The 17,581-nt window shown below is 47.0% G+C and overlaps 2 protein-coding genes across 5 annotated transcripts in view; one reads left to right on the top strand and one right to left on the bottom strand.

The window, feature by feature from the left end:
- The window catches only part of USP39 (ubiquitin specific peptidase 39), a 30,657-nt gene extending 20,718 nt beyond the window's left edge, over nt 1-9,939 (bottom strand). Inside the window, exons 1-6 of one of the 4 annotated variants that reach the window (XM_082851502.1) lie at nt 9,674-9,709; nt 9,175-9,226; nt 6,715-6,784; nt 5,106-5,200; nt 3,732-3,868; nt 2,348-2,500 (exon numbers count right to left, since the gene is read on the bottom strand). In XM_082851502.1, the coding sequence (XP_082707628.1) occupies nt 2,348-2,500; nt 3,732-3,868; nt 5,106-5,200; nt 6,715-6,770 (441 nt within the window). In that variant the 5' untranslated portion in view covers nt 6,771-6,784; nt 9,175-9,226; nt 9,674-9,709. Of the gene's footprint in view, nt 1-2,347; nt 2,501-3,731; nt 3,869-5,105; nt 5,201-6,714; nt 6,785-7,243; nt 7,836-9,174; nt 9,227-9,666 lie in introns of those variants that run through there. The other 3 variants (XM_082851499.1, XM_082851501.1, XM_082851500.1) reach the window with 3 other exon arrangements.
- Nucleotides 9,940-11,842: 1,903 nt separating this feature from the next.
- LOC309969879 (UPF0561 protein C2orf68 homolog) lies at nt 11,843-17,453 on the top strand. Its single transcript, XM_082851913.1, has 4 exons — nt 11,843-12,001; nt 12,085-12,203; nt 13,099-13,250; nt 13,617-17,453. The coding sequence occupies exons 1-4, from the start codon at nt 11,895-11,897 to the stop codon at nt 13,737-13,739; spliced, it is 501 nt and encodes a 166-aa protein (XP_082708039.1). The 5' UTR covers nt 11,843-11,894; the 3' UTR covers nt 13,740-17,453.
- The last annotated feature ends 128 nt before the right edge of the window (nt 17,454-17,581 follow it).

Raw genomic sequence — 17,581 nt, 5'->3', positions numbered from 1 at the left:
ACCCATGCGCCTAGAGCCCATGCTCCGCAACAAGAGAAGCCACCACAATGAGAAGCCCACGCACCACAACGAAGAGTAGCCCCCACTCGCCGCAACTAGAGAAAGTCCGCACACAGCAACCAAGACCCAATACAGCCAAAAATCAATAAATGAAATACATTAAAAAAAAAATGGAAAAAGTTGTTTTCAATGCTAACAGTGACAATGCAAGATGAAGAACACCCTTTTGGGAACCCTCCTACACTGTTGGTAGGAATGTAAATTGGTGCAGTCACTATGGAGAACAGTATGGCGGTTCCTTAAAAAGCTAAAAACAGAGCTACTGTATGATCCAGCAATCCCACTCCTAAGCATATATCTGGAGATAACTATAATTCGAAAAAACACATGCACCCCAATATTCATAGAAGCACTATTTACAACAGCCAAGACACGGAAACAAGCTAAATGTCCATCAACAGATGAATGGATAAAGAAGATGTGATACACACACACACACACACACACACACACACACACACACACACACACACACACACACACACACACACTGGAATGTTACTCAGCCACAAAAAGAATGAAATAATGCCTTTTACAGAAACATGGATGGACCTAAAGATTATCATACTAAGTAAGCCAGAAAGAGAAAGACAAATACCGTATGATATCACTTACATGTGGAATCTAAAACACGACACAAATGAACTTATCCATGAAACAAACAGACTCACTGACATAGAAAACTTATGGTTACCAAAGGGAAAAGGGTGGGGGAGGGGATAAATTAGGAGTTTGGGATTAGCAGATACAAACCACTACATATAAAATAGATAAATAAGGTCCTACTGTATAGCACAGGGAACTATATTCAATATCCTGTAATAAACCATGATGTAAAAGAGTATGAAAAAGAATATATATATATATGTATGCATAACCGAATCACCTTGCTGTATACCAGAAACTAACACAACACTGTAAATCAACTATACTTCAATTAAAAAAAAGGAAAAAGAAAAACACCCTTTTGTGTTGCTGGTGGGTTTGTAAATTGCTACAAACCCCCTACAGCCTAGAATCTAGGCCCAAGGTGCATTAATACAAGAAGAAAAGAAGGTTAAATAAATTAAATTCAACAAAATGGACTGACATGTAAACATTAAGGATGCTGCACAAGAATATTTATTGATTTCATAATATGCTTTTAGGTTAAAATACATACAAAGATACTACATTACTTTATAGATAAAAAAATATAAATATTTTTCAAGTCTAGAAAAGAAATATAACAAAATGTAACAGTGTCACAAGAAGTACAAGACTATACATATATAGAAGAATACTCACTGCAACACTGGTAACAGAAATAAAAATGTGAGACAAGTGAAATTTTATGTATCAAGTGGGAAATAACAAAATAAACCATAATATTGCCACATGACAGGATATAATGCATTTGTGTAGCTGCGTTTAGAATAAAGTTCTGGAGGTCTCTATACTGCTAACTACCCCAGGACAGAGTACGAGGGAAACAAAGGAATGAACCTTTTGTTTTATACTTTCTTTATCTTCCCCCTACACAAGTACTTGTTTATACTTTTTTTTAACCAGTTTTTTTTTTTTTTTTTTTGGCGATACGCGGGCCTCTCACTGTTGTGGCCTCTCCCGTTGCAGAGCACAGGCTCCAGACGCGCAGGCTCAGCGGCCATGGCTCACAGGCCCAGCCGCTTCGCGGCATGTGGGATCTTCCCGGACCAGGGCACAAACCCGTGTCCCCTGCATCGGCAGGCGGACTCTCAACCACAGCGCCACCAGGGAAGCCCTAACCAGTTTTTTTTGAGTGAAGTAGGATGATTATTTTCTTATGCTTACCAACGTTTTCTAATTTTTCTACAATATGCGCACATTACTTGTGTAATTTTTTTTAAAAAGCAAAACAATTGCAAACAGGACAACTTTGGCTTTCTGCCTTTCCCACTGCAGGACTTCAGCACAGGGGCAGGACAGAGACATAACAGAGCCAACACAATGAACACCTGCATCATGAAAAGAAAAAGCATCATCTAGCTCACGTGTCTCTTACTTGGTACTGCAGGCCCTGCGCAGCTCCATCCCCCATTCCCTGGAAGCTCCAGAGGCTGGAACTGGTCCACCATTTGGTGGCAGCCCCTCAGGCAGACGGGAATGTTCTGCTTGGGGCAGAACAAACACCCAAGAAGAGTCCTTGGCAAGGCTCGGGGTCTGAGGACCACCTGACTGCACTCCACCAGAAGGCAGCTGTTTCTTAGCCAAGCTTCACAGTGTTCCCGGGTTGCCCCCTCCCTCATGGTTCCCGCCTCCAACCTACCTGAAGGACGGCATTGGCGTAGTCGTTGGCCTTTATGTTATTCAGGCCCACGATACCGGGCAGGTAAGTGGTACCATCATATGCCCGGGACAACTTGGCTTGCTTGTCCAAGTTAGCGATCTGCTGCTTTGTGAAAGTGGGCTTCAACACATACTGAAAAGCAAAAGAAAATCCTAGGCTGTTTTAGGGCAGTCTACAGAGTTCACAAGATATATCCACAACAGCAATTTCTGCCAAAAGAAAAGATACTTTGGTCGTGAACGTCTCACCACCCACCCAAAGGGCTCCCAACAGTAGGTCTAAGGACTGAGGTAACATGCAATGGGCCCCGCCCCACGTTGCTCATCTAGAAGGTGATCTCTGTGTTTAACCCAAAGTCACTGAATCCCAGGCCTGTCCTCAGACCGCAGGTTCAGCCAAACCCGTGACAAACAACAGGGAGAAGCTGCAGGACACTCAAGTCTGCAGGAGGCAGGAGTCTGAGTCCCAGGTGGGACCTCACACAGAGCCAGCACACAGGCCCGGTGCAGGAACAGGAGTGTCACCTCCTATCTGTGCAGGACTGAGATCTCAGGACTCCCTGTGGCTGGAGGGGCAGGATCAGAACCTTCCCTGTCCTAGACCTATGAGGGTCATCACGTCACACACTGGTCAGAGGTCGCCACTAACTCACTTTGAGAGCTTGAATTCCTTTCAGTTTCTCCATCTATAAATACTGTCCTTAACCACTTTAACTTCAACGTTAATAGACTGTTATAAAACATATGGAAGTGGAGGAAGTAGTGTTTCAAACACTCTGAAAACCAAGCTTTCCTTAATAAACAGAGCATTCAACTCTACTGAACATGCAGCCGCTGCTGAAAAGGAAAGCAATAATCAACAGTTCCAACAGTACTCAAAGCCCAAGAGGACTTTCCACACTCCTCACTCAAGTGCAGTGACTCTTGGCACAGGGCACAAACCAGAGCCCACAGATGGACATGCTGGCCATTCTGGCAGCATCATGTCAAAAGTAGCCGGAAGCTGGTATACCTCTTGGCATCCACTGTCCTACAGCAGGCCCAATTCACATCCCTACTCCAAAATATGGAAGGATAATTTATTTCACAAAAATGCTTTCACCCTAATTGAAAAGTAGCAATATTCCTTCAGTCCTAACCCTCAACATTAAAAGCAGAAATCAGAGCTAGGCTGTAGACCATGGGCCAAAATTATGGATTGTGACCTCCTTACTATGTTTCTCTGGTTCCTGCCAAGGCGAAAGGAGCCTCTCGAAGCCCAAGGGACTGAGACTCTTCCCTGACCTTGGGTGGGGCAGATCCTCAGGAGCCCTGGGGTGGCTCCCAGGATAACTGGTTCCAAACCAACCCTCTTGGACACGCACCGTGATATCCTCCAGCGAGGAATCGATGATCTCATAGTTGTCTGGGAGGCAGTAAAACTTGAGGGTGTGGAGGTTGAGGAAGACATGGTGACTAAACTGGACACTGTGAATGTAGGCATGAGACTTCAAACCCCGGCCTGTAGGGAAGAGTGAAAGGCTATGAGAGAAGGGCAGACTCCATAAGCACACAGATGAGGGGTAATTTTCCTTTCATTATTTTGTACCAGAGCATGTTAGTATCAGCAAAAACAAAGTACTACACCATCCACGAAAGGAATCTCCCACATGAACTCTTCTCATCACAAAAATTAGCAAGAAAGAATAGCGCATTATCTTTATTCCCTAGATGGCACAAGACATAAGGGAACTAATTTCATATACATGAACAGAGAAAATATGTGTGGGTGTATTTGTGCGTGTGTGTGTATATGTGTGTGTGCATATATGTATGTGTTTATGTATATGAGCTAGCTTCATGTATTAGAAACTAGGAATATCCATGTATATATCATATACATGTACGTACATGCATACACTGATTTGCACATACACACGTACATATCTGTGACAGTCCATCGTCACTTAGTCCTGAGTTTTCAACTGTCCACATTCACGACAATCCTGTACCCACATACTTTTGTTCACGTTGCCACTCCTTTCTAGAGCATCTCACCCTTAACCTATTCAAACTCTATGTCCTGCATACAGAGTACAAGTTCCACCTCCTCCATGAACTCTACACAAACACTCCAGCTAACAATGATCTTTGCATATTTCAACTTTGCATATTTCAACTCCTATCATCCTTTGCATATTTTTGCATATTTCAACTCCTATCATCCTTATTTATACTCAGCGCCACACAGTCCAGCAGTAATCTTTATGGTCTTAAGAGAGTCTGCTGATTGTTTTACGTGTCAACCTTGACAGTTTATAAGATCCTTATTAGAGCAAAGAATGCAGTTTATAATTCTTTTGAATCCTCCACTATACTGTGTACAAAGCATTTGCTTGCTCTGAATGAACTGAAATAATAAATTTGCAGAAAAGAACAGAATGAAAAAGTCCTTAGAGTAAAAGGATTCTCAGAAAAAGACATAAGTATAGAAAACATCGGAGATTCAAAAACCCAGAGTCTCTGATACTTCCTACATAGTCTCTCATATGGCTAGTTCTTTCTTCCTTTCACATGTATTCAGGTTCTGACCAATTAGAGAACCTCCTGTGGATTTTCTAAGAGTATTCCACCTTCCTGGGAACAAAGATAGGGCTTATTAGACATGATTCCTAACAGCAGCTTACTTACTTCAAAAAAAAAATCCCTGAATAGAACTGTGGCTAGTGCTGAAAATGTGATGCAAAACATTTATTTACCCTGAAAGTACTTGCCACACACCAGACAGGCATACGCATTGATATGCGAGAGGGAGATGGAACACAGTTTCTCAAAGTCAAAGTCCAGCACACTCCTAAGAGAACCAAAACAAAACAGAAACAATTAATAGGGATGGTTGCCTAGGTGAGCACCTGAGCGAAGCAGTGTCCCTGGCTTCCTGTTCTGCAGTCACACAGCCGCCTTCAGAGAACAGTTCAACAATCACATACAAACCGTGGGGAACATTAACTCTTCCTTACCTAGGCATTTAATATAGCACCGCCACCCGCCAAGCCCCAAAGCAGTGCAAAGGTATCTCCACCAACGGCCCTCTTTCTTTTGAGTATTCACAACCAGTTGAGAATCTTCCATTACTTTCTCTGGAGGAAAAGCCACAAGTAGGACTAAAGTAACAGGGCCCCAACAGCATTCCAAATTAAAAGACATTAAAGGAAGGACATAAAAAGAGTGAATAAACCCTTTCATAAAAGAAAATTTTATTTTTTTTCCATAAAAATAAATGGGAAGCCTAGGGCTTCCCTGGTGGCGCAGTGGTTGAGAGTCTGCCTGCCAACGCAGGGGACACGGGTTCGTGCCCCGGTTTGGGAAGATCCCGCGTGCTGCGGAGAGGCTGGGCCCGTGAGCCATGGCCGCTGAGCCTGCGCGTCCGGATCCTGTGCTCCGCAGTGGGAGAGGCCACAACAGTGAGAGGCCCGCGTACCGAAAAAAATAAAAAATAAAAAAAAAAAATAATAAATAAATAAATGGGAAGCCTGAAGAACTTTAGGGGAATACCTACAAACAGATCTATCTATTCAAGTGCAAAGTAATGGTATATGAGTACTGGGCGGGTTAAGTGATAAAAGAAAATTTACCTCCACTGAATTCACAGGTGGCAAGAGGATTCATTCTCAAGCATTAACTCTGATTAATTGGTAATGGTCCCAGGAAAGCTGCACTGTCAGTTAAAGGGGCCACTAGCCACACACAGCTACTGGTGTTTAAAAGTAAAATAATTAAAATTAAATAAAATTTAAAATTCAGTTCCTCAAGCCACATTTCAAGTGCTCAATATCCACAAGTAGCCCGTGCCTACCACAATGGACAGCCCTTAAAGAGCAATTCCATTGTTGCAGAAAAGTCTATTAGACAGTGCCACCCTAGGGCATAAATGAAAAACCATCCTAAAATGCATCTGGGATCAAAGAATACCAAGATGGGGTAAACACCTCTGCTTTAGGATATATTTTTGTCTGATTTTCCTCTGCTGAATCCCAGGCACCTAGAGTAGTACCTAGCACACAGTCAGTGCTCAATAATATTTAAATTTGCTATTGTCATCGACACCACATATCCCTTTATTTCCTCATACAAATTCAAAATGAGCTAAAAGCTCTTTCTGCATATGCCCACCCTAAAACAACATGCTCTCTGACACTTTAAATTGAAGGGCAAAGATTAAAAAACAAGGCAAGAGGCAGAGTTTTCTGGGCAGAAAGCTTTAAAAGAGCTAAAGTTTTGGAATGTATTTTTAACGTACAGTCCAAAGAACTTTGTGCAGAGACTCCACTGTTCTTTTGCTGCCCTAGGCATTCCTGTGCTACCGACCTGTTAATGGTGTCCAGGTAGGGGCAGTGGCGGCTCCTCCGATCCTCAGAATCCATGCGGCCATTCTTTGCTGAAAGGAAAAGCATCAAAAGCTCTGAAAATGGGAAACCCATACTCAGGGTCAACTACCAGCACAAACACACACAGAAATGGGAAAAATTAATCAGGATGAGCTCCTGTACAGGCAGCCTGACAACACCAAAGAAGCCCACTTAACGGAACAGGCCACAAACTGAGAGGATATTCTTGAAACACATATAACCAACAAAGGAATTGCTTGCAATTACATAAAGAAATCTGGTGGAGATTAAAAAAAAAAAAAAAAAAAGACAACCCAAAAGGAAATGAGGAAGACAGCCCTCAAACTTATGAAAAAATGCTGGGAATTCCCTGGCTGTCCAATGGTTAGGACTCTTGTGCTTCCACTGCAGGGGGCTGGGGTTCGTCCCTGGTTGGGGAACTAAGATCCTGCAAGCTTCACAGCATGGCCAAAAAGAAAAAGAAAGAAAGAAAAGATGCTCAACCTCACCAGTAATCAAGAACATGCAAATTTCCTTGCACAATGATATACCACTTCACACCTACCAGAGAGGAAAAAATAAAATCAGGCAATTCCAAGTGTTGGCAAATATGAAGAACAGTGAGAAGGCTCATGTAACTGCTGGTGGGAGTATAAACTGTTACAACCTCTTAGAAAATAGTACAGCAAGATCAAAGCTGAAAATACACAGACCTTTTGGCCCAGCAATCTCTCTTCTACTTATATATCCTAGAGAACTTTTGCACATGTGCCATCAGGAATGCTTTACTAAAGAATATTTATAGCAGCAATATTTGAAAGAGACCAAACTGGAAACAACCCAAATGTCTACAACATATAAAAATGGGAGGAATACATTTTGGTATATCATCAATAGAACACTGTGTTGCCGGATAAACGTCAACAATATGGCTAGCGGAAAAAAAAAAAAAAAGGCAAAACAGAAGACAACATATAGTATGATTCCATTTATAACAAATACAAAATAAAATACAGTTCTACTCAGGGATGTATATGTGAGGTAAAACTGTAAATAATAAAATAATAAAAATAGAAATGATTAGAAAAAATTCAGTGATTACCCAAGCAAGCAAGGAAGGCAGATGCAACTGGGAAGGGGCCTGTGGGAGCTTCTAAGGTACTGGTTAAGTACCACTTCTTAAGCTGAACAGCATCGGGAGGCAACTCTCCACGGGTCTCTCGAACTTCTGCACATATTGTGACCAGAGGCACTGACTGCCTCCAGACTATCTTGTCAAAGTTGTTTGTACAGTGAAGTTTGTTTCTATAGCTTTGGAAGTAGGAGACAGTGTGTCCCTACAGAGCAAAGGGGAGGCAAGCTCACAGCCCATTATAGAAGATTTGGGTTCTCTAAGCTCAGAGTTCTTGTCCTGTGAGGCCACCCACTGTGTGTATGGGTTCTCATCGTGTTGCGCTGTGGGAACTGACTCAGGGAAGTGACAATGCTATATTCTGGCTACTGTTATTGCTGCAATAAGCTGTCTCAAGCCCAACAGCTCCATGTCTTCCATTAGCATCCATGAAACCACGGCAGGCTAACTTGGTAGTGTACAAAAAGGGTAAAATCTCAGACCCTTCACAATTCTTGACAAGTGGTAGATTTAAGGATATATATCCACACTTTTCTTTAAACTATACATGTACTTGACATTTAGCTCATCTTAGTACCTATAATCTATTTCATGAAAAAAATAAAAGGGAAAAAAGAAAACAGCAGTAACCTCAACTGGGATCCTAGTGTGTCCCAGAGAAAACAATCTCCTTACCGTAAGTATACAAAATATCTAAGAAACAATTTCTCTTCCAAAGAAAGGGAAACATGAGGCTGACAGAATATTTAAGTAAAGGAAATCAAAGAATACCCTGAAATTATTAACTAGATTATTCAAAGAACATTTATCAAGCACTTTCCACGAGCAAGGTGCTAATCTGTACCCTGAGGGTAATATAAAAATATGTCAAACACAGGACTCTGAGCTAGAAATTTAAGAGTTAACGTAAGAGTATAATTTTATATAGATAACCAGGTGCAGAGACAGAATTATAAAATCCTGGAGAATGAAGACCACCCCCCCCCCATGAACACTGCCCCTAACATGTAGCCTTGTGATATGTTCACCTGCTAACTCACCAGAAAACAAGTACATAGGAACATGTTCAATGCAGAAGTTCCAAGTTCAGAGAAGGAAAAGATGTAATTGAGGTAAACAGGAAAAGCTTCAGAAATGATAGAAACCTACTTAATGATTGGTAAGATATCAACAAGTTGGAAAAGAGTGTACACACTACAGAGTACCATGGCTTGGCCAAGAAGTTTCCAGAAATTACTAAGAGAAGCAGAACGAGTCCAGCAGAAAAAGGCAGAGGGTACAGTCATAGATGGGAACTGACAGACTCACTGGCTTATTAGGGCTCTCAAAGGTCATGGGTTCCAGGACTCCTTCCGTTAACCTAGAGAGGGACAGACACGTGAAAATCACTTTCCCAAACCACCGTGACTCAGTCTCAGAGGCAGGACTAGAATCCATATCTCCTGGCTGCTACAGCCCTGGATAACAGGGCAGTGTGGTCCAAGTGCACAGCGTTCAGGCTCTCTGCTCAGAAATTACAGCAAGACTCACTCCTCAGGTATTTTGTAAAAAACTAAAAAGAAGGGACACCTGTAAAACAATTAGCACAGCGCCTGACCCGCATTAGACATCCGATAAAGGAAAGCTACCTGTTCTTATTACTGTTAGAAACGCTATAGCTACGATCCTGATCAAGACTAGTACTATCCTCATCAAAACGGAGTCGGGTCGCGAGTGGAGTGTGACTTCCCCGTGGGGAGAGAAGGTTGGAAAAAGAAAAAGAAGAACGCGACAGTGAAACCCGCGCCCGGCCCCGCGCACCTCGCACCTCCCGCTCAGGCTCCGAGTCCTCGTCGGCCTCGCGCTCCCGCTTCACCCGCACCGCCGGGATCACGGGCGCCAGGGCCTCGCGCGCGCTCGCCGGCTCGATCTCCCGCTTCACGCGCACCGGACTGCCCCGGGAGCTCGGAGCCTCTGTCTCCCGCTCCCGATCTCGCTCCCGTCTGACACGAGCCGAGCTGCTCCGCGACTCGGACTCGCGCTTCCCGCGGGTGGATCCACGGGACTCCCGCTTGGACCGGCCGGACATCGCCACTACCGGCCGAGTCGCCCGGCGCAGACTCCAAGGAAGACCAAGCACGCGGCAAGCGGCCAATCAGGAGCGGCGCTGTTATCAAGCCCAAGGTTTTCTACGAGTCGCCGATGGGGACAAATCAAGCCGCAGAGAACTTCTGGGAAGTACTACGCCTCTGGGGGGGGGGCGGATCTTTGCGGGTGCGCGCGCACCTGAGACCGATAGGCGGGCCTACTGCCACTTTACTCATTACTACCAGTTTAAAGAGGCAGGAACCTTTCACTGGCTGCGGAAATGCTGGATTAAAAAAAGTTGTCATTGGGCCCCAGGTGTCTTCAAGATACTCTGTGTCCCCAAACCAGAATTGGCAGGTCGTCTCCAGTCTCCGAGCCTCGGAGACCGACGGCCCTGCACAGAACTAGGCGACATCCCCAAGTCATCGCCTTCGTGGAGCAATCCGACGGCTCTAATTCCACGTTTAGAGGATTGTTCTTGGTATCACAGAAAAATGCAAACGACGAGCAGAAGGAGACTAGTGACGCTACTAAAGCTCAAGCTTCAGGGTCTGTGACTTTCACGACCCCTTCCACAGCCCTGAACTATTCAATACTTTGTACAGTTCTACCGAGGTGTGATTGACATACAATAAAATTCACGTTTAGGGCTTCCCTGGTGGCGCAGTGGTCGAGAGTCCGCCTGCCGATGCAGGGGACACGGGTTCGTGCCCCGGTCCGGGAGGATCCCGCGTGCCGCGGAGCGGCTGGGCCCGTGAGCCATGGCCGCTGAGCCTGCGCGTCCGGAGCCTGTGCTCCGCAACGGGAGAGGCCGCAACGGTGAGAGGCCTGCGTACCGAAAAAAAAAAAAAAAAAAATTCACGTTTAAAGTGTGCAATTTGCTGAATACTGATAGAGGTATGTATACACTCTGAAACCACCACCACGATCAAGATAATGAACCTAACCACCATCCACCAAGTGTTCCCCTGCCCCGACCATTGATCTGCTTTCTGTCGCTAGAGATCAGTGTCACTTGTTAGAGTCTTATATAAATGGAAGCACCCAGAGAGTCCTCTTTTTATCCCCGGCTTCTTTCACTCGGCGTGTTTGTTTTGAGATTCATCCAAGTTGTTGGGTGCTCGTTCCTTTTGATTGCTCAGCGGCATCCCACTGTGCGGATGTACCAGTCTGTCCCTGTTCTAATCACGGATTCCTACTTTTGTCTCTTTTTAAAGAGGATTCAAAAATGGCACAGTCTCAGACGCCTGAAAGGCCCTGGGTCCTCCCACGCCGAGAGTTAAGACATCGGTCCGGTGGGCGCCGAGACGAGCTGGGTAGCGGGAAAGTCCGCAGAGCTCTGGTGCTGCGCTGGCTGGAAGGAGCGTCCCCGCCGGCGGCGGCGCGGAGCCCCGGGCGGGCGCGGGCTGGGCTGGGCGGCCGGGGCGCCGCTGTGTGCCCTGCCCTGGCACTCGCCTCCTCACGACCTCTTTGGAGGTAGGTGATAACAGTGCCCTCATTTACAAATGAGTAAACTGAGACACAGCGGGGTGCAACAGTCAGCCAAGGTCACGCAGCTGGTGATGGAGTTTCACAGCATCCAAGCACAGGAAAAAGGACGGGAAGGCTCCACACCGAACGCTGAGTGGTTTGATGGGTGCTTTGTGTTTTTCTGGATTTTCTGATGTAGCAGCACTAAACCTAAATCCTGGTTTCCTACTGATAAGGTCACAACGAAAGAAAAGCCCCGCCCCGGAGTGGAAGTTGCGCATGCCCCATTGCCCCCCGCCCCGCCCGCTCCAGGAACTCCGCGCGCTGGGACATTCGGCCCGGCTGGCCATTGCCCGACCGACGTCAGGGCGCAGGGTCGAAAGTCGAGCGAGGAGGGGCGCGGAGCTCTCGGGGCAGGAGGGTGGCAGTTGGGGCGGTTGAGGAGGAGGCGGCGGAGGCGGTGGCGGCGGCTCCGCGCACAGGGTCTCCAGATGGAAGCGGCGCCGGGGCCCGGACCTGGGCTCTGCTGCAAGCCTGGCGGGCGGCTGGACATGAGCCACGGCTTCGTGCACCACATCCGACGGAACCAGCTCGCCCGGTACCGCCCCGCCCCGCGCCACGGCTGCCAGCCCCAGCCTGGCCTGGCTCGGCCGTCCCTGACTCCCGCTCGGCTCCCCGCAGGGACGACTACGACAAGAAGATGAAGCAGGCGGCCAAGGAGAAGGCGAGGAGGCGGCACACGCCCGCGCCCACTCGGCCCCGAAAGCCCGACCTGCAGGTGTACCTGCCGCGACATCGAGGTGAGGCCGCCCGCCCCGCGCGCTCTTCTGCCCCCGGGCCCTCTGCCTCCACGCGCTCTTCTTTTCTGTCTGGGAAAAAACTATGTCCTACCTCCCAAGGCTCATTTCATCTCCAACGTCTATCTCGACGCTCCCCAATCGCCGCTCAGTGATTCTGCCCGCAGCACAGGGAGGGCTCAAGGCCCGCAGTTAAGCATCACTATTACCGGACGTCCCTGAGAGTCGGCAAGTTGTCCGCCGCTTTGCCCCCAGCGTACTATTATTTTCGCACTCCCACCAGCTAACAGGAAAAAAGTTTGGCACAGCTCTAGGCGACGAGAACATAATTGTGGAATGAAGCCCAAACCCAGTTAATGGGTTTTTTCCTCCAGCTTACTTGTGATCTAGAGATTACAATAGTTAATGTGCGATGCTAAATTTTTTGAGCTTCTCTTATGAGTGTTTTTAGAGGTTATGTGCAGTCATTCATTTAGCTTTCAGAGGACCCGGTAAGATGGGAACTATTATCATTTCTGATTCACAGTCAGGGAAACAGGCAGAGAGAGGTTTCGTAACTTGTTGGAGATATCAGAGAAGTAAATGGCAGAGCCTGAATTTGAACCCAGGCAGAGCCCTATTCACCTCTCCACTACCTTACAACCGTGTAGACAGATGTGCACTGTATACCGACTGCGTGGTAGGGCTGTGCTGGTCCTGGGACAGGGATACAAAGGTGAATAAAATTCCTGATAGGCGGCTGATTTCACAGACACACACACACACACACACACACACAGAGGTACATTCTGGGTCCATGAGAAGATTGGGGCTTTACAATATGTTTTCCTGTATCATCTCTGGGCAGGGGTTCCAGCAGCCTTCCTCCCTTCCCTCTCACTCTGGTTCATCCTTCTAGATGGCTCTACCCACCCAAGCAACCCAGGCTGTGAGGAGTCTGGTGAAAGCAGCAGTAGTGGCAGCTCTGAGCCAGAGCTCCCTGGCCATCAGCTCTTCTGCTTAGAATATGAGGCGGACAGCGGAGACGTCACTTCAGTTATCGTGTATCAGGTACGCCCGATGGAAACAGCTGCAGCCTGAAGGTCCTGGGCCGTGATGGAAATCACTGCCGGACCTGGAGCCACTGTTTTCCTCAGGGCCAGTGGGAAGTGTTTGTTCCACATGAGAGCACAGACTGCTGGGCGATGCTTTTGAGCGCAAGTCACTCCCGTCACACAGTGATTCTCAGCGGGCAACAGGGAGGGCTCATGGCCCCCAGTTGAGAGTCACTATTACAGGGGACACCTGGGAAATGACAGGCATTGGCAAGAAGTTGTGAGTCAAACAGAGTTCTCTGAGAGTGTTGTCTAGAGACAGGGCAGGTTGCCTTTTCAGAAGAGGCCAGGCCCTGAGCTTCCTGACCCTTCCTCCACGTAGGATGATGATCCAGGAAGGGTGAGCGAGGAGGTGTCAGCACACACGCCTCTGGAGCCACCCATGCGAGAGGCCCTCAAGTTGCGCATCCAGGAGGAGATTGCAAAGCGCCAGAACCGACACTGACCAGACTGGAGTTGCTGTCCAGGGAGCCGCCCCTAGTTTGGGGGTGCCAGGACCAGTCTGAGCTGATCTTGAGGACCAGCCCCCCCCGCCCCAGAGCTGCCACATCCACAGGAAAAGGGTGTCACAGGGACTACGCCTGGCCACCTCCCTTGTAGCCATTCTTTCTCGTATATTGGCTCATTTGACCAGCCTAATGTTCTGGACGTTTTTGAGAATTTTGTTTGGTTAGCTTGGTGTTCTGGAAGCAAAGATTCCGGGGAGAGATGAGGCTTATGAGACCTTCTGCCAACGTGCTGCTTTCTCACCAAGGTCACATGCCCCAGGGCATCTGACCACGCTGCTCCATAAGCCCCGTTTGTTATTTTATGGTTCCTTTCTTCTGTGTTTCTGTTCACTTCCATCCGTGCTTTCCTAGATCATCTTTTCAGCTCTGTTTCTTTGTTCTTTTCTTTCCTTCATCTTTTTTGTCTCCCAATCCATCAGTTCCACCCCGCCCCCCACCTCCCAGTGTGACTGCTCAGCTACGGATGCTCAGGACTTTGGAGATGGGGTACTGGGGTCTACCTTTCTGACAGGCTCTCCCAGTAATTCTGATACCAGTCGAGGGAGATGATCTTCTTTGACGCCTACTTGTGAGGATGTCTTCCTCCCCTTCTGTGGTTTTTGCAGGTTTCTCCCATGCTCCACCGCTTCACACAGTCTAGGTAAGGAGATCTAGAAAGATGATGCCAGGATTAAACTGTGAGGATTTCTTGCAGCAAAACCTGCCAGGGTTCGGACTACAGAATTCCAGCTTCCAGCCTCATCCCTAGCTGTGAACAGACCATCCTCTGTTCAGGCTAAAAGGGAATTATCAAAACAAGCCTGAAACCGCGTTTCCAAATGTGATTTAACAGCCTTGAATGTACATACAAAGGGAAATTCAACATTAGCAATAATTGTCTGTTTCAAGCCCTAGTTGGGAAAAAGAAAAAAAAAAAAAGCCTGAAGAGAGCCCTAGAGGGAGCGAAACAAACCTCCTTCATCTGCCCTTCCCCTGCTCTGTGCTTTCTCCTTTCCTACCGCCCAGGAGTATAGAGTATATAAAACTCCCAGTAGATCCTGAGAATAAAGATCCCAGGAATATCACTGCTTCCACCTAAGTGAACATTTTTCCTAATGCAGGGTTGGGCTACAGTCTGAGAAATCCACAAGCGATCCCACGCACTGCAGTTCCAAGCCACTTCAGTTTTCCAGCAAATGGGCCTAACCTCAGTGACTTGAAGTATGGGGTTTAAGTGAGCCCGTGAGCACTGAGACTTCTTCAAACCAAAGCCCCCTGCCCCACAGGTCTCTCCTCATCAGGGTCTCAAGATCAGTCTGGCTGGTCCCTCTCAACAGCTTTTCTCTTAAAGGACACCTGAGAGCACTTCTGGTTCATGCCCTATACACCCCTGCAAATCTACCCCCTCTGAAATGGGGCAAGGCAGCTACTTCGACTCCATCATTAAAATGCAGCAAGTCGCAGCTCGCGGGGAAGGTGAGTGAGGTGGGTAAATTAGAAGGACCTGGTTGTGAAGGCAGCCAGGGACCAGCACGCTCTTGAGCCCCAGGGCTGGCCCAAGGTTAAATGCCTTAAACTTGCCAGTCCTGGGCTCAGTTCTGCTTTCGAAGGAGAAAGTCTGTCCTCATTCAGCCAGGCTGCAAGTGCCTTTTGACTTTTAACGTTAACTACCCTCCAGAGCCTCCCGGGTCAAGGAGACTATGCCATGTTCTATCCCCAATCTTCCTGCAGCTCAGCGCCAGTCATTTTAGTCTTCCAGCTCTTCAGCTGATCTTCTGACTTGGACATAGGATTTCACTGGAACTTTTAGGCTTCCTAGTCTGGAAATATTTTGAGGTTCGTCTTCTCACGGCTGGATGGCCCGTTTCCTGGAGTTATTATAGAATTTAGAAACAAGTCCAGAAGAGGAGGTTGGGGGCATGGCACCTGAAATTTTAGCCTTCATTCCTGTGAGAATTGTGTACCTATCCTGTCCTTCTGTGTGTTTATCGTGTAATCCTAACACTCTCAGGTAAGAGAATGATGGTAATATCTTGCTTGCAAGCTTTTTCTTGAGGCCCTTTGCTTTATATCAAGTGCATATCAAATATTTACCACTCAAGAAAACATTCTAATTTGTAGCTAATTTGTGCCACGAGACTATATAAAGCGCTACACCTGGTACTTAAATGAGGCATTGTCCTTCAGAGCAGGCCTGTTGGTGGTGATGGTGTCATCACTCCAGGTGTGCCTGAGATGCTTCTCTGGTGATGGCCCTCAGCCCACTGACAGCCTTACAGCTTCGCTCGTTGCTTCTGCCACACCTCATCCCAGTCCAAGGTAGTACTATCCAGTATGGTTACCAGACTTGCCTCTCGATGTCTCCCAGCTGTTTTCAAATATCAGTGCTTTGCCATCAAGGAGCATGTTCCAGAGCATTTCCCAGAGGCTCTAGAGATGTCCCAAAGAGGACTGTCCTGTGCTGTTTGGCGCAGTGGCAACAGCATTAGACTAGCTGGGGCTTTCCGGCAGACTACTTCAGAATCAACACTCATTTAACTAGGTATATTCTCAGCCGCCTTAAAAAACAAAGTCTTGTAGCCTGACAAGCATATCTGACGTTCATCCAAAATGAAGTGATCTTCACTTACTAAGGCTAAGCCTTGGATTTTAAGGCTTTGTGTTTCCTGGACCACAGTGGGCGATTACTAGTAGAAGGAAGCTGGGGCCTGCAGGGGCTTTGGGCTGTGCGAGAGTAAACACTAAAGCTTGAGTTCCAGCCAGCTGGCAAGTGTGGAAGTCTTTGAAGAAGGTAACGCAAGAAGGGAAAAGGAGAATGCAAAGCTTTTTGTACTGAGTGACAGTAGGAGCCCGGCCAGCCGGTAGGACCAACGTGGGCAATAAGAAATGCTTGTTCCTGGACTTCCCTGGCAGTCCAGTGGTTAAGACTCTACGCTTCCAATGCAGGGGACGCAGGTTCGATTGCTGGTCGGGGAACTAAGATCCCACATGCCTCACGACGTGGCCAAAAAAAATGCTTCTCCCTGTGGATGAGCGTCTGAAAGGGACATTCCGTCTCCATTGTTCCACTCTGAGGGGCACTGCCATCTAGAGATTAGCCCATGAAACTGGAAGAAACCCTTTGGGGTGGGGGGTATCCAGTTTGCTGTGCATCTGACAGGATCTGTGGATGGTAAGGTAGGGATCCCCCAGCTGGTCACAAATATAAATGGGGCATATAGAAAGAAAACTAAGGACAGATTACTTTCCTACCTCTGAGCCTTCTTTGGGAAGAAGAACCATGCAATGGTGACAATTATCTGAAACGTTTTAAGCTCCCTCCTTGAACTCCTGTCCCTGAGGAATCAAATGACCAAGCCACCCCAGATTTCCCCAGGAGGTGGAGTGATGCCAGAAAGGAAGAGAGTGAATGGCCCCTCTGCCTTCCCAGAGCCACCAGAATGAGACTGGTTGCACTGGCTGTGTCGTGTTAAGTGTGTAAAAAGCTATACATTCTTCTCTTTTCTCATTTCGTTTCTGCCTTTGGAAGAATAAAGTGACATGGAAATTATTTGAAAATCCTGGAAGGAAGGTACTTTTCAAATACAGTATTTTTTTCAGCCAATAAACTTACTATTTTTATAGCACTGTTTTTGCCAAGAGTTGTGAAATCACTTGTGTACATAAGGAAATGAAGATTACATGCTGCCCTAAAGTCATTCAGCAGCGCAGAATCAGCACTTGGAATCTCATCTCTTGTTCTGCCTATTTTAAGAACTGTCCTGGTTGGAGCATAACAAGTAGACTCACGTGGCATTAG

Source organism: Leucopleurus acutus (assembly GCF_964270905.1).
Source record: "Leucopleurus acutus genome assembly, chromosome: 12".
Lineage (NCBI taxonomy): Eukaryota > Metazoa > Chordata > Mammalia > Artiodactyla > Delphinidae > Leucopleurus > Leucopleurus acutus.
The sequence above is the reverse complement of the archived record's forward strand: the minus strand, read 5'-3'. Positions and strand labels throughout refer to the sequence as shown.

Coding starts and splice junctions, on each gene's coding strand:
- LOC309969879 (XM_082851913.1), top strand. CDS start 11,895: ATGGAAGCGGCGCCGGGGCCCGGACCTGGGCTCTGCTGCAAGCCTGGC. Junction 12,002..12,084: donor CGACGGAACCAGCTCGCCCG/GTACCGCCCCGC, acceptor GGCTCCCCGCAG/GGACGACTACGACAAGAAGA. Junction 13,251..13,616: donor CTTCAGTTATCGTGTATCAG/GTACGCCCGATG, acceptor TCCTCCACGTAG/GATGATGATCCAGGAAGGGT.